General features: G+C 41.6%; 4 protein-coding genes across 4 annotated transcripts; 2 read left to right on the top strand and 2 right to left on the bottom strand.

Annotated features, from left to right (window-relative positions):
- Positions 1 to 6: 6 nt before the first annotated feature.
- Positions 7 to 3977, bottom strand: yju2b (YJU2 splicing factor homolog B). Its single transcript, XM_008316219.3, has 10 exons — positions 3882 to 3977; positions 3413 to 3456; positions 3272 to 3325; positions 3079 to 3161; positions 2936 to 2991; positions 2782 to 2842; positions 2405 to 2547; positions 2139 to 2311; positions 861 to 999; positions 7 to 751 (listed from the first exon to the last, which is right to left on the bottom strand). Exons 2-10 carry the CDS (start codon positions 3413 to 3415, stop codon positions 282 to 284), a joined length of 1182 nt encoding a protein of 393 aa, XP_008314441.1. The 5' UTR covers positions 3416 to 3456; positions 3882 to 3977; the 3' UTR covers positions 7 to 281.
- Positions 3978 to 4024: 47 nt separating this feature from the next.
- Positions 4025 to 5692, top strand: LOC103383183 (transcription factor IIIA-like). The gene has a single exon (XM_008316218.3). The coding sequence runs from the start codon at positions 4059 to 4061 to the stop codon at positions 5112 to 5114; it is 1056 nt and encodes a 351-aa protein (XP_008314440.1). The 5' UTR covers positions 4025 to 4058; the 3' UTR covers positions 5115 to 5692.
- A 2504-nt stretch (positions 5693 to 8196) lies between these two features.
- On the top strand, positions 8197 to 10095 carry LOC103383194 (persephin). The gene is made up of 2 exons (XM_008316236.3): positions 8197 to 9393; positions 9647 to 10095. The coding sequence occupies exons 1-2, from the start codon at positions 9315 to 9317 to the stop codon at positions 10093 to 10095; spliced, it is 528 nt and encodes a 175-aa protein (XP_008314458.1). The 5' UTR covers positions 8197 to 9314.
- wdr83 (WD repeat domain containing 83) lies at positions 9603 to 14381 on the bottom strand. The gene is made up of 11 exons (XM_008316222.3): positions 14222 to 14381; positions 13781 to 13891; positions 13561 to 13681; positions 13222 to 13327; positions 13023 to 13071; positions 12812 to 12938; positions 12645 to 12712; positions 12402 to 12510; positions 12115 to 12229; positions 11858 to 12034; positions 9603 to 10076 (listed from the first exon to the last, which is right to left on the bottom strand). Exons 2-10 carry the CDS (start codon positions 13881 to 13883, stop codon positions 11885 to 11887), a joined length of 948 nt encoding a protein of 315 aa, XP_008314444.1. The 5' UTR covers positions 13884 to 13891; positions 14222 to 14381; the 3' UTR covers positions 9603 to 10076; positions 11858 to 11884.
- Between the last annotated feature and the right edge of the window lie 119 nt (positions 14382 to 14500).

The following is a 14500-nucleotide window of genomic DNA, read 5'->3' as shown; positions in this document are numbered from 1 at the left end:
TTTTTACTTAAGAATCAACTATATTTTTTACCCAAGTGGCAGAAATTGGTTTCCATAAAAAACACACAATTTCACCTGATGTGAAATTAAATAAAGACGGCATGTCTGCAACATACGTGAACATAACAGTTTAAAGCTGTCATTTGCAGCAAATCCCAGGGTTTCAAACGACAGCCCTGTCTTACACTTGTGCTCACTAAGGACGATACCACTATGAAGCAACAAGTAAGCAAACATGAAGGGTAGCAATGTTTTTTTTTTATGTCACAAGATGTAAGGCCTCACTGTCCACCATCAGAGTCTGAGTCGCTGTAATCTGCCACCAGGGAGGCGACTGCTCCTCCGCTCCTGTCCACTTTCCTCTCCACATGATTAATCTGTCCTTCACACACTTCCTCTGCAGGTTTAACAACATTTGTCTCCGATTTTTGAAAGACTCTTGCGGCTCTATCATCTCCATTCGAGTCTAATTGTTTCTGAGTCCTGTTCTCGTGCGTGTTCACTTCAGGGTCCACATTTCCACGGGTGACAGTGGCGCTAGGTTCTGTTTTGAATCCAGGTCCTCCGGTGCGTTTGATGATCAGTGGACTCTGTGAGGTGCTGAAGGATTTGGCCATTGCTGCTTCTTTCCCCTGCATGCTGAGTCTGTGGAGCAGACTGCCTGCAGCGCCCCCAGGTGTCGCTGCAGGGGAGCTGAACCATGAACGTGAGGAGATCTCCTTCCTCTTGCTGTGCTGCTTCACCTCATATGCTGAAAAAAAAGAGAGGGGAAATGCAAAGATCATGAACTTTAACTGAAGTGAATAATAACATCGTTGAGATTGACATGATTTATAGATTATATTTAAAAATTTTCTTACAGTCCGGTGATTGATAAGTCAACAGTGCTGCCAGTTTCTTGTCCTCTTCCTTCTCCGGCAGCAGAGGGATAGACAGGTTAGTCCTCATCCTCACAGCGTTGTCCTTCTCCTCCTGCTCTGCCAGAACTTTCTTCTCCGTCTGCATCAGCAATTAAAGCAGAGACATCGTCATTTTGCACAGCACAAAAATGCAACATTGCATTTCTAAGAATTTATAATTCTAATTATATTGTACTTACTTATTAAATCACACAAAATCTGCATTTTGGTAAATTTACATGTACCCTCTGTGCTGTACTGTATATACTGTAATGTATATCTATGAATATTCAGTATCCCATCTTATTTTTCATATTTCTAAAAAATTCTGCTCCTGTAAGCTGTAAAACCAAAACAAACAATAAAGGCTTACTCTAAACTTCCTGCGGAGACTGCTGTTGAGCTGGAAGTCATCCTTCCAGCTGGACTGGTGTTCCTGGATTTCTGACAGAGATGGCAGAGCTTTTCTGAGCTTCTCCTTGTCTTTCCCACCATGATCCAGCTTGTACATGGCATCCGTCTCCAGCTTCTCCTTCTCAGCCCTCTCTGTCCCGAACCACAAGAGAGTAAGTAGATGAGCAGGTGAAAATAACCTCACTCCAGTGCTACATCACAAAAAAAAACCCTCTAAATCTTTACCTGTGGTGAGGATCTGCTCATTTTCAGCCATGTCCCAGCGCTCCTCCTTCCTCTGTGCCCCAATAACGATCACATAGTCGCAGGTCGCCGGGTCTGTCTGCATTTCAATGTAGTTGACACACAGGTGGCACTTCATCCTAAACCTGGTTGTTTATTGGAACAGTAGGTTAAAATATTTAAAAATAAAAAACACGCTCATATCAAGCAGAAAAAAATTATCACATACTTGTCCTCTTCCTTCTCCGGCAGCAGAGGGATAGACAGGTTAGTCCTCATCCTCACAGCGTTGTCCTTCTCCTCCTGCTCTGCCAGAACTTTCTTCTCCGTCTGCATCAGCAATTAAAGCAGAGACATCGTCATTTTGCACAGCACAAAAATGCAACATTGCATTTCTAAGAATTTATAATTCTAATTATATTGTACTTACTTATTAAATCACACAAAATCTGCATTTTGGTAAATTTACATGTACCCTCTGTGCTGTACTGTATATACTGTAATGTATATCTATGAATATTCAGTATCCCATCTTATTTTTCATATTTCTAAAAAATTCTGCTCCTGTAAGCTGTAAAACCAAAACAAACAATAAAGGCTTACTCTAAACTTCCTGCGGAGACTGCTGTTGAGCTGGAAGTCATCCTTCCAGCTGGACTGGTGTTCCTGGATTTCTGACAGAGATGGCAGAGCTTTTCTGAGCTTCTCCTTGTCTTTCCCACCATGATCCAGCTTGTACATGGCATCCGTCTCCAGCTTCTCCTTCTCAGCCCTCTCTGTCCCGAACCACAAGAGAGTAAGTAGATGAGCAGGTGAAAATAACCTCACTCCAGTGCTACATCACAAAAAAAAACCCTCTAAATCTTTACCTGTGGTGAGGATCTGCTCATTTTCAGCCATGTCCCAGCGCTCCTCCTTCCTCTGTGCCCCAATAACGATCACATAGTCGCAGGTCGCCGGGTCTGTCTGCATTTCAATGTAGTTGACACACAGGTGGCACTTCATCCTAAACCTGGTTGTTTATTGGAACAGTAGGTTAAAATATTTAAAAATAAAAAACACGCTCATATCAAGCAGAAAAAAATTATCACATACAAGATGTAGGAAGATTACAGAAATGTGTGTTATCACTAGGTACGTTTTATTTCCTCACATGTGCAAACATGTACAAACCATCATGGAAATGTACACCACAGATCAACCAACATCAGATAGTTAATCCAGATTTCATTCTCTGCCTGTTCACCTGTAGATTGGAGTGGTGTAGTACATCCCAACTTTCTTCTTCTCAGCATTGTACCTGACCCCTGAGCAAAAAAAAAACCCAACATGTTGGAGAACAATGATGAACAGATTTTTGTTGGAGTCTGAGAACAGGTCGATGTTTCCTTCACACTCACCCATGCCAATGTGATTTTTGCAGCCATCGCACCAAATGTTGTAGGGCATCTCAAACCTAAAAAAAGTATGATGCATATTTAAAAAAAAAAGTTTGATAGAATTGTAAAATCAGCTACAAATGTGCATACACATATACACCAACCTGATAATAAGGATGCCCTGGGACAGTTTTCTTGCCCTCTCCCTGAGCGCATGGGTTTTGTGATAGCCATTAAGAGATCCATGCTAAAAACAAACAACGCAAAACATGTAAATATAAATAAAAACATAATAAATTAATGCAAAAACGTTGATTCAAGGCAGTGGTTGACATGGGTTTGTGTATTCATACACACCTTGGCTGGGTCAAAATCTGGAGGGTAGTATTTGTTTGTTCCTTTTCTCTCCCCCTGAAAAACAACAGTTATCAGAAACAGTGAAAACTAAGTATATACTTTTAATTGACTAAATCTTGACAAGAATGTGCCATGATTTACCATTGTGACGTCAAAATGTCAACACCAGCAACTGGTTTACACCTCTGGAGGAAAAAATTAAATTAATGTCTGCAACCTAGCAGTTAGTAAATAGTTATATTGTAATGTTATGGCGTTGTAATGTACATAATGTACAACACGTGCATTAATAACAACAACACAAACATATATGGAACTAAAATGTATACAAACGAAACACTCATATGCGCAATAATTCAACTGCGGTAAACATACAACTGAAATTGCTTACGGAACGAACTGCTAATACCCAGAAAGCCAGCGAAGTGACTGCTTCTGAAATGCTAACATTGGCTAGTTAGCCACCTTTAGCAAAATACAAAAGACGATCATAACCATATAATTTAATGTCATGCTATTTTGTGTATAAACGTCTGAATTAACCGTTTTCACTGTATTATTAAGGGCACAAAACGTTTATATCTTCTCTTTTGTAGAAATAAAAACTTACAAATACTGTTGTAGTTGATAAACAGCAATCTCAACACCAAAGGGGTTGATGGGTAACAAATACGTCACTTCCACGTTTTGGTGTCGACATAATATGACGTTTCCGGAAGTACCGGCTTCAACACAGCATGGTTAGAGCTAAAATATTGTGGAGCTGAGAAAACCTCCTGTTGTCCACATGGATTCGGTGGAACACAAACGTTTCATCTGTTCTTTCCCCGACTGCTCCTCTGCTTATAACAAAAAGTGGAAATTAGACGCGCATTTGTGTAAACACACGGGGGTGAAACCGTTCGCCTGTGAGTATGACGGCTGCCGGATGTCATTCTGCAACCAGTCTCATCTGGCGAGACATGGACTCACTCACAGCGGACAGAAGCCGTTTGTGTGCGGCGAGGACGGCTGCACCGAGGCCTTCACCACCAACTCCAACCGGAGCAGGCACATAAGCCGCATCCACGTGCAGGGACCAAAAATGTACGTGTGTAAGTTTGAAGGCTGTGGCCTGGAGTTCAGGAAAAACAAACAGCTGAAGTCTCACGAGTGCGAGCAGCACACACAGCTGCCGCGTTATCGGTGCACTTACGAGGGTTGCCAGATGCGCTTCACCTTCCCCAGCAAGCTGAAGAGACACGAGAAGGTGCACCGTGGTTACCCGTGCCAAGAGGAAGGCTGCAGCTTCACCGCGAAAACCTGGACAGACCTCCTGAAGCACCGGAAGGAGCAGCACAAGCCCACCGTGAGCTGTGACAAGTGCAACAAGACATTCAAGGACTCCTGGTTCTTGCATCAGCACCAGAGAGTCCACTCTGAGGAGAGGGTTGTCCTGGTGTGTCCCAAGGATGATTGTGACAGGTCGTTCACTACTACCTTCAACCTGGAGAGCCACATCAAGTCCTTCCATGAGGAACTGCGTCCATTCACTTGCACATATGCGGGCTGTGGGAAGACATTTGCCATGAAGAAAAGCCTTCAGCGTCACGGCGTTGTTCATGACCCAGAGAGGAAGAAGCTGAGGGCCCCCAGACCCGGGAGATCCCTCGCATCCAGGTTGAGCGGTTACAGTGAAAAAAAGAAAGACAAACCGGTCCGGGATGGTGGGTCTGTCTCGACAAAGCCTCACTCACCTGTTGAGCTGCTGTCCCTCCTGCACGACACCTCCTTGTCATGCCGCCCAGCTGTGGTGGACACACACGGACACCCCCGTGTCCTGACCTCACCTTTGACGTCGTAGGGTTTTACTGCAACAGGAGCAGGTTCTCCATGGAAGCACTGATGCAAAGTTTCAAGCTTGGCATCCAAGTGACATGGAACACTGCGGGCATTGTTTATATGAGCATCGATTTATGGATTCTTTATGTTTATAAGAATATATATATATTTTTCTAAGCTATATATACACATATATAGTTTAAAAATGTTCAGCAACTTCACAGCAGGTTCATGTGGTCTTGTCTGAAATGACAAAAATGCTCTTTTTGTTTAATTTAAGTTGTATAAAGAATTAATATCACCGGATGATGTCTCGTTAATAGACGTCTGTTTGCACTTATTTAAATCACCAGTGTTAAAATAAGGCACATCATAACAAAATACGGGAATTGTTTACCCACCGCTACCTCCGTCAGTCGGTGATACGGTGATTAAGATGCCTTTTATTTTATATTTTACAACGGTGACACAACTCTGTCAGCGAGACAGTAGCTCAACAGTCCTGAAAATTAAAAATCAAATTTTCTGTTTGAGTGTTTCAAATGCTGTTATATGTTTCACCTTGATCAAGGCTGGAATAAAAATGAAATCACAGTTGTATGATTTATTGTATGAGTTTTTTTTTTTTGTCAAGTGGTCAGATGGCAAGTTCATACTGTTGGGTGACATTCCCATAAACAACTAGAAACCAAGAAGCTCAAGTAACTTTGTGCCCCATAATCTCTCACTGGGACGATGTTCATGTTGCAGTGCATTTGTAATAATAATTACAAATGTAATAAAAAGAGTTCTCTTTTAATAGATCAATAATCACCCAACCCCCGTCTTTTGGCACTCAGTGGGGGGGGGGTCATCGGTGAAATTATTAACATCTCAGGTCTGCTGGAATTGCGGAACATCTTTGTTCTGAACCTGGAGATTTAGGATTCTGTTTAAAGATAGTCAACATTCCAAGTCCAAATCCTCCCTGAATATTTCCAGTTACAGGAAGGCTGCTCCCTGCATTCCTGACCTGCTCGGTTCAGACAAGCCCTATATGGACTGACGGTCCGTCCAGCTCATCCAGGAATGCACGGTTGGACTCGGACCACGATCCGTGTCCACACAGCTTTGATGTAACACGGAGTTTCCTGTAATCACTTCCTGCTTGAAGAGCAGACTCCTGAAGTCATCACAGGGAACAAACGCATGTCTTACAGTGTCACGCACTCTGAGTTATCAGTACTCGATTACATCATGTCTAGTGCGGCCGAACCAAAATCTCACCTAATAACATCTACAACTGCTGGAGTGTACGCTGTCATAAGACTCATTTTGTTTCCTAATCTTTCCATTAGCCAACTTTTACTAACTGGAAACTTGGATTTATTTAGACCACTTACTGTTTGTGGCCAAAGTCCATTAAAAAACCCATCAGTTTCCTCTTAGAGACTTCAAAACATTTCAGCACAAGAACAGAACGACGTTTGACGAATGACGTTCCTCTTTGTCCCCCAGTGTCTGTGTCCTTCCTGCCTTCAGGCTCATGAAGGCTCATCTTCATCTTGCCTCCACCAACGTCTGACCATGTTCCTCACCACATTGACCGTGGTCTCAGCACGAGGTGGAAAATAATTCTGATCTTGAACTTTCAACCTGAGTGAAGATCGACTGAAGGCCTCTGTGATGATGCTTTGAGGCCGGGGTTTATTCTCAAACAGAGTGAGACGACTGTGTATCGACACCGTGTAACTACAGCTCGAAGTTAAGGTGATAACGCTGTATGAAATGCTCTGCTGAAGTTGAACATCGTTGAAATATACGGTTTCATTTTCAGTGTGTAATTTAGTGCGGAAAAACCTAATCCCCTGAAAGAATAACTGAAATTCTCCACAGTAAATTTCCGCAGCATAATTTCAGAATCTCCAGATGATTTCTTCCTAATACACATCACCAGAGCTATAACACATGAGGAATAGGGCTGTTAAAGTGTCATAAATAAAGTTAGACTCCCAGTGGAAACAGTCCTCCTGTCTATATTCAACTAAGTGGACCCAGGTGGAACGCATTAACAGGAGCCCAGTCTGAGCAACGTCAGTTCTGCCATTATTTATTTTAATAGTAATAGAGCACAGACTGATGACTGTTGTAGAGTGCAACAATATTAGAGCTGACGAACGATTAAAACATTTAGTCAGATTAACTACGGGGATTACTGTGGATTAATCATTAGTCGAGATAAACTGATGTTAAGAAAGAGAACAAGAAAATCTGTAACAGAAAAACAGTAACATAACAGAAGGTCGGTGTGAGTGTTAGCTTCATGGAGTTGGTGGATTTTAGTCGTGACTGTGCATCTGGAGATGCTGTTGAACCTCAGAGGAGTCGTTGTCCTCAACAATATTAATCAGTCTGCAGTTAGTCTACACTCCAGTGACAGCTGTGTCAGTCAGCGCGACCTGACGGCCACGCGCTTCCCTCCACACCACGAGCGCGCCTCTTCACTGACATGGTATTTTAAGCTCAAGGTGATTCAGTGAAAACATTTGTGTATATTAATAACAACGTGTGTGAACAGTGGAATTAATTTCACAGAATAATTATCGCAGTTCATTTTGACAACTTTAACCACTATCTGATACCAAAATTATATCAAAAAAACATTACTTTTAGGAATATAAAATCTAGGATAAAGGAAACTTGCAGCGATGTCTCTGAACTGCTGTAAACACCAGTGACTCACTTCAAGATAAAGTATGATGAATATTCCAATATGGGATGATTCTGGTAAAGGTCAAGGCAAAGGTCAAGTAGGGCTGCACAAAGCTTTGACCCAAGGAAGTAAAGTGAAGAGATTTTATTAAAATAAAATGGTGGAAATTCACCAAAGAAGATCCATCCATCCATCCATTTTCATCCGCTTATCCGTTACCGGGTCGCGGGGGGAGCAGTCGCCACCCAAATCACATTGCACCATAACAACCCCTCAAACCTTCCTGTGGGTGGTGAGTCCACTGGAAGGTATTAACCGCCCTAACCGGGATTCGAACTTGTCCAGGAGGTGAACCCTGGGGTTCCACACCAATGACAGAGACATTGCCTCTGGGCCAAAGCGCCACCACCAAAGAAGAATGTACGTATATTTCCTACATCAGGCTAACGTGTTCAGGAATGCTGTCTCGCACTGTGGAATCAGATATTTTTAAAAAAACTTTCCTATTTCTTCTTTATTTCCCACAGATCGTGATTCAGTCGATTTAAACTCCCTCTTAGTTTAAAACAGTGCTGTTGCTGTTGATACATTTACGACTTTAACTCATGGAAAACACAACAGAAAGTCAAGATGCTTTTCTGGGCGGTTGTGTAAAAATATCTTCAGTATGGCATTATGACATTCCTTATTTATATTCTTAATGTTTTGATAAATTAAAGACATTTGTGGATGGCAGAAAAACGGACCAAATGTTTGCAGCATTGGAAAAAAAAACCCTTCCAAATTCCAAGGGCTGACATTCATTCAGGCCCTAAAAACTATTTCTAAGGCATATTCTACATGTCAGCCACACGTTGCTGGTGAAATCCCTCAATTTATGGAGCAGCTCAAGACTGGTCCTGGAATGTCTGTGGAGCGAGGCCTTGTTGTTTTCAAATTGTAACCTCCTTCATTCAACATATTTTTTGGTACCTTTCAGCAAAAATACTGACGAGAAAGTAAACATTGGCAAATCAGACTCACACGTCACTTCTTCCTTTGCGTTTGTGAACCCGTTCTTATCATCCTGTTCTATCTACGCAGTCATGTATCACACATTCCTCTCAGCACCGTTCAAAATTACGTCATTATCAGCTTTTTAAGAAGCCCCGAAACTCCGGGGAAATCCGTCTTTCCAGACAGAAGCCGAGATCCTCTGGAAAAACATCTGCGAGAGAATCAGCAATAAACCTGGTGATTTACACCAATTAGATAATCCTAACAGGACAAATTCTGGGTCTAGCGCCCGCCTGTTCTCCTACACTCCTTGTCAGGCTCAGGTGAGAGGGATGATCTGTTGGCAGAGAAGTGGTTAGTGTCTGTCTCCCCACTTCACCCCGTCTTATCCTCCCCCCACTTCCCCCCCACCGACTCCTTTATCTCCGAGGGCTATATATTGGAGGTCGTGACTTGTCTGCATCTCGAACGTTGCTTGCAGACATTTGCTTATGATACAATCACCATATCTGTGCTACGGTGAACAGAGACGCGATGGTGCACCTACTGCAGCTGGTTCTGGTTCTGTTTTGCATACAGAGTGGGGAGGGTCGCTGGATGAGACACCAGAGTGGTAAGTGTTGGGTCAAGGAATGACCAGATCCTGTCAACCTGAGCCTCAGAGTTAGATTAAGTCTGTGTACATAACAAGTTGTTGAATATGATCACTCTGGATTTGGATTTTCAGTGTCTGTGTCTTAATTAGTTTTTTTGTTTTGTTTGTATGAAATCTGTTGATTTTAATTTAAAAAATTAAAGAACAATTTAGTGTTTTTTTAAATGTCAGATGTAAGACTGTCTCCTTCTCCTTTTTTTTTTCTTTTTAGATCAAAAACCTGAAGCGGCATCTCCATACACACAGGAGGACAAAAAACGTCCATATCCAGATGAGACAGAAGCTTCTGGAGCTCAGCCGTCGACCGCTGCCATCACTCCCAACCACGTCCGGTCTCGCCGCTCCACCGTGGAATCTCACTGCAGCTTGCGCTCCGTACTGCTGCAGGTCCGAGACCTTGGTTTAGGCTACGATTCAGATGAGAGCATCCTTTTCAAGTACTGCAGCGGGACTTGTCCCCGCGTCCTCTCCAACCACGACCTGACGCTCTCCAACCTGCTGCTCAGCGGCCTGCTCACTCACCCTGCACCCGGGCAGCAGTGGCACGACTCTCCCTGCTGCAGGGCCACGCACCACGAGGACATGGCCTTTCTGGACAACTCACACCGATGGCACAAGGTGGAGAAGCTGTCGGCCGCAGGCTGCAGTTGTGTGGGGTAAAAGAGGAGGAGGGTGAGGAAATATTAATGAAAGCAGAGGATTATCTGTAAATCAAGAGTTAACCAAAGAGCTAAAACACTTTCTTATGAAATAAGCTTCAACTTTAGCAAAAAAATTAAACCAAAAAAAAAAAAAACCAAAAAAAACAGGCAGCTTTAGTTAATGAACAATCTGCAAAACATCTGTCACTATAATTATTTTAGACCAAAACCCTTCACGTGTAAATAGATTTTATGTAATGGTGTAAATAGAAAAGCTTTCTGACTGAGAAACAACATAGATTTAATTTCTTTTTTACTTGAATATTGAATCAACAGAGGAAAGTCTCCGATCACCTGATGATCATGAACGATGACTGATCGCTGTAGATCCAGGACCTAGTAATCAACACCAGCTCAACTGCAGTTAAAATGCGATGTAATTAAACAAACCATTTGTTATTTAACGTTAAATGAAATTCTTCCCATTTGTATCAAGAAGTTCGGTTATATGCAACCAGGCTACGGTTTATAAAAGACGTTGATACAGAGTTGAAACTTCTCAGAGATCCTTTAAGAATTTTTACGGAACAAAAAAAAGTCACATTTCCTTAATACATAATATAATTTGTGCTGGATAAGTGTCGTCTGATTCAATGTGAACCACAAAAACTAAAACCCTACCCCTGGTCTCAGCATCAAACTCTAATTTGTAAACAAATGTTTTTTGTAACAATGCAGCCAAGCCTCGCTACTTGACTTTTTTTTTAAAATAAGCTCTTGTGTATTTATTGTTAATATTCTGTACAATGTTGAAAATGACATAAAGTAGGAGTTCATAGCTGTGTGTGTGAAGCTTCAGGAGAGAAAGGTGTCATTGGTCAAATGAGTGCCTGTATTTATGTGATATAAGTTATTTATTTATTTGACGTTGCCTCTCGTGATGCTGATTAATTTATTCTGTATTGTGCTCATCTCTTGGTTCCTAATAAACTGATATTACAACGTGTACAGAGCTAAACTGCCTTTGAGGTCATTTTTTTTTAACGTGTCAGAAATACTCTGTAATAACTAGGCTGTTTTTGGTATATGAAGCAATACAACAAAAGAAATCATAGCTTTGAAAAATTCACACATTACAAAAATAAAAGTCAATACTTTTTTTATAACCAGCCTCTATTCTCTGCAAGCCTATTCAACGTACCTATACATTTAAGGTCATATATTTGTCCTCTTCTTTCTGTTCTTACCTGCATTGGTCATGCTGCGTCACAAACAGACCAGAGTTTTGACGGACATGGACTGTGTATCTCACAGCCCACGCTGTGTAAATTTTTATTATTATTATTTAATTTTTTTTTCAGCCCACACTGTGTAAATTTTTATTATTAATATTTAATTTTTTGGCCTCCTCTTGTTTCATCTTCAATTTTATTCTTTTTTGTTTTGATTTAGGTGTAGAAATTGAGTCCATCGTTTGTTGGTTATTGTGGCATTTTATCTCAACAACAACTTGGCCAATTGGCTATGACTTTCAGTTGTTCCTCCATGATGAAATCACTGCTGATTGGCCCTCGTCCCCTCCCTCGTTTTTATTAGTTTATAAATGCATCAGAACATGTTGACATTTAGTCCCCTTTTTATTAATAAACAATTAGAAATATCTTCATCATTTCTTGCTTACAGAGAACGGTGAAAAAGTAAACACTAACAATGGCTTTACACTCACACACACACACACACATAAATACATGACACCAGAGTAGCTGTCACTGTCCACTCACAATGGATGTCAGCCCCGAGTCTGAACTCTACTTGGAGTCACTCTCCGTCTCCTGTGGCTCTGCTGCCCACACCTGGACACGGCCCTCCATGGACGTGAGGAGACAGGCCTCAGTGGGATGGAAGGACAACGACTGGACGGCCGCTTTCCCCACAGGCAGCTTTAAGGACAACGACCCCTACAGGCAAGAGTAAGTATAAGAGTTGTGTCTGTGTGGTTGCAGACAAATCAGAAAAAAAAGGAAGTTTTGTTGCTTACCTCCACCAGGTCCCAGCAGTAGACATGTCCATCCTCAGAGCAGCTCAGGACGTGTGTGTCCTTACTGGACAGACAGCAGTCCAGCTTGTAGCCCTTCATCTTGTGGCCGGTATACCTGCAAAAACAAACACAAATATATATGTATATATGTTATTTACATCAAATGTCAAGTGAATTTAATTCTAATAATGTAACATTACTTTTGATTTATTTATTTGAAAATCTGTTTTTATAAAAAAAAAACAACAACAAATGTCACTGAGACAGTGAGTGTGAAGGCGACTCACTCTCCCAGCATCTCCCCCGTGCTCTTGTCCAGCAGCCGGACTGTTGAATCCAGGCTGGAGCTCAGGGAACACTGACCATCCTGAGTGAAACACACACAGGTGATGGGACCTGCAACACACACACACACACCAGTTAAAGATGGAACGAACCTCCGCTGCTGTTTGCACATTCAAAATAAATCATGAAATATTCCCTTCATATCTTTTCTTAGGCAATGATGTAATCAATTATTTCCTACTAACTGCCAATGCAGTCCACGTGCAGCTGGCCCATCCTCAGATCGTAACGTCTCACTCTGCCATCCACTGATCTGAACACAAGAGGGCATTAGAAACAAAACAACAAACTGTTATTAGTTCATGTTGGTTTAAGGACAGAGTTGATCCCAGTATGTGACTTGATTTCTCACCCACTGAGCAGTTCATGTTGCACCACCTTCAAACTGCTGACGCCGTCCGTTGCCTCGTCCAGAATTTGAATTGGATCATACTTCCTGGATCTGGTGTCCCAGCACCTAACTGTCCCATCAATGGATCCTGAACACAACATAACGTTGGTGAAAATGATTTTATTTTTTAAATTCTATATTTGTCATGTTGATGACTTGAACGTTGACTCACCAGAGAGGATAACAGTTGCCTCTTCATTGAATTGTACACAGTTTACTTTCTGTAATCAAAAGTCATCAAACATTTTAACTTCACTAATTAAATACAATAAATATAAGGAACAAAACAATGAGCATAAAAGCTGTGCAAGACCAACTGCTGTAATATAAACTGAAAAAACAAACAAACAAACAAAAATGACCCCACTGACCCCAGCATGTCCTCTGAGTTTGCGTGTGATCTGGCCTGTGGCAACGTCCCACAAGATCACAGACTTGTCTGAGCTGCAGGAACAGATGTGGCTGTTGTCATAGGAACTGGGGGAGAGAAACACAAAACACTCAGTGCATTTGCCTTGAAGAAAAAAACATCTTAAACATGTTAGTCTGACTATAACTAGCTTTTCTGTCTACAAACCATCAATATATATATATTTTTCCTAAAAAGGTTCCTGCATGTCTCCATTAGAAAATCTACACCTATCCTTATCCTACATTTACATATAAATACAATGACATCCTGTTGGAAGTGGATGGTTCACAGAACTCACCCATCAGCGTCCAGAACATCGTATCCATGGCCAGCGTACGTCTTCAGCAGAGTACCACTGCCCACACTCCACAGCTTCAGTGATTTATCGCTGCCACACGACAGCAGATAGTTTCCGTCAGCTGACCGGAAAAAAGATTGGACAAAGGCAGGAAAAAAGATAACATTTAAACGACCATTATCCTCAAAGAACATCACAGCACTTGAAGATTCTGTCTTACCGTTGAAGCGAACAGCTCTGACAGCTCCCTGCTGACACTCTATCGTCCTTAGCAGATGCTGAGGAAGCTGAGGAGCCTGAAGTTTGGGCAGAGGAAACGCCATGGCCGCACCTGGACCAAAAAACCACAAAAGCAGGTATTCCAACACACCACGCATGATTCACAATGCACAAATACGAGTTTAATAAAACTGAGGGAAGGTCTACATGCTTGAAGTTTCTGATCGGAATGTTTTCTAAATAGAACGTTTTTAAAGACAAAATATTAGTATTAATACTGTCTTTGAGTCAACATCCACATTAACTTAGAGCGTTGGTGTAATGCATACATATTTTCTTTGTTGGATTTTTTATTCAACGCAGTGAGTTCCAACTCCATTGAAGTGTGTTTTGTTATTCATATTTTGCACCGTTCAAAGTTAGTTACCAATGTAATACTCACAAGCAAATACGGGTTTCAAACGCAGATGAGCGACATGTCTCTAAAAGCAGCACAGTTATGGATTACTAGCTTATTAAATGCACTTAAAGTTTACACGTTTTTCCCATTTCTAGAGTTGTATTTCTGCCTATTTTACCCAGAATGCTTTTCTTTCCGAAGATGCGCGATGGCGTAAAAGTTACATTTCAAAATAATTGTTTAACAACGCAACGCCAGTATTTTCTTTGCTATGTCCTGAGACCTAAGCGTATGTGCAGCTTTTATTTTGAAGTTTGGCGG

This window comes from Cynoglossus semilaevis, chromosome 9, assembly GCF_000523025.1.
Source record: "Cynoglossus semilaevis isolate Cse_v1.0 chromosome 9, Cse_v1.0, whole genome shotgun sequence".
In the NCBI taxonomy this organism is placed as follows: Eukaryota; Metazoa; Chordata; class Actinopteri; order Pleuronectiformes; family Cynoglossidae; genus Cynoglossus; species Cynoglossus semilaevis.
Note: the sequence above shows the minus strand (reverse complement) of the source record. Positions and strands in the feature narration are given on the sequence as shown.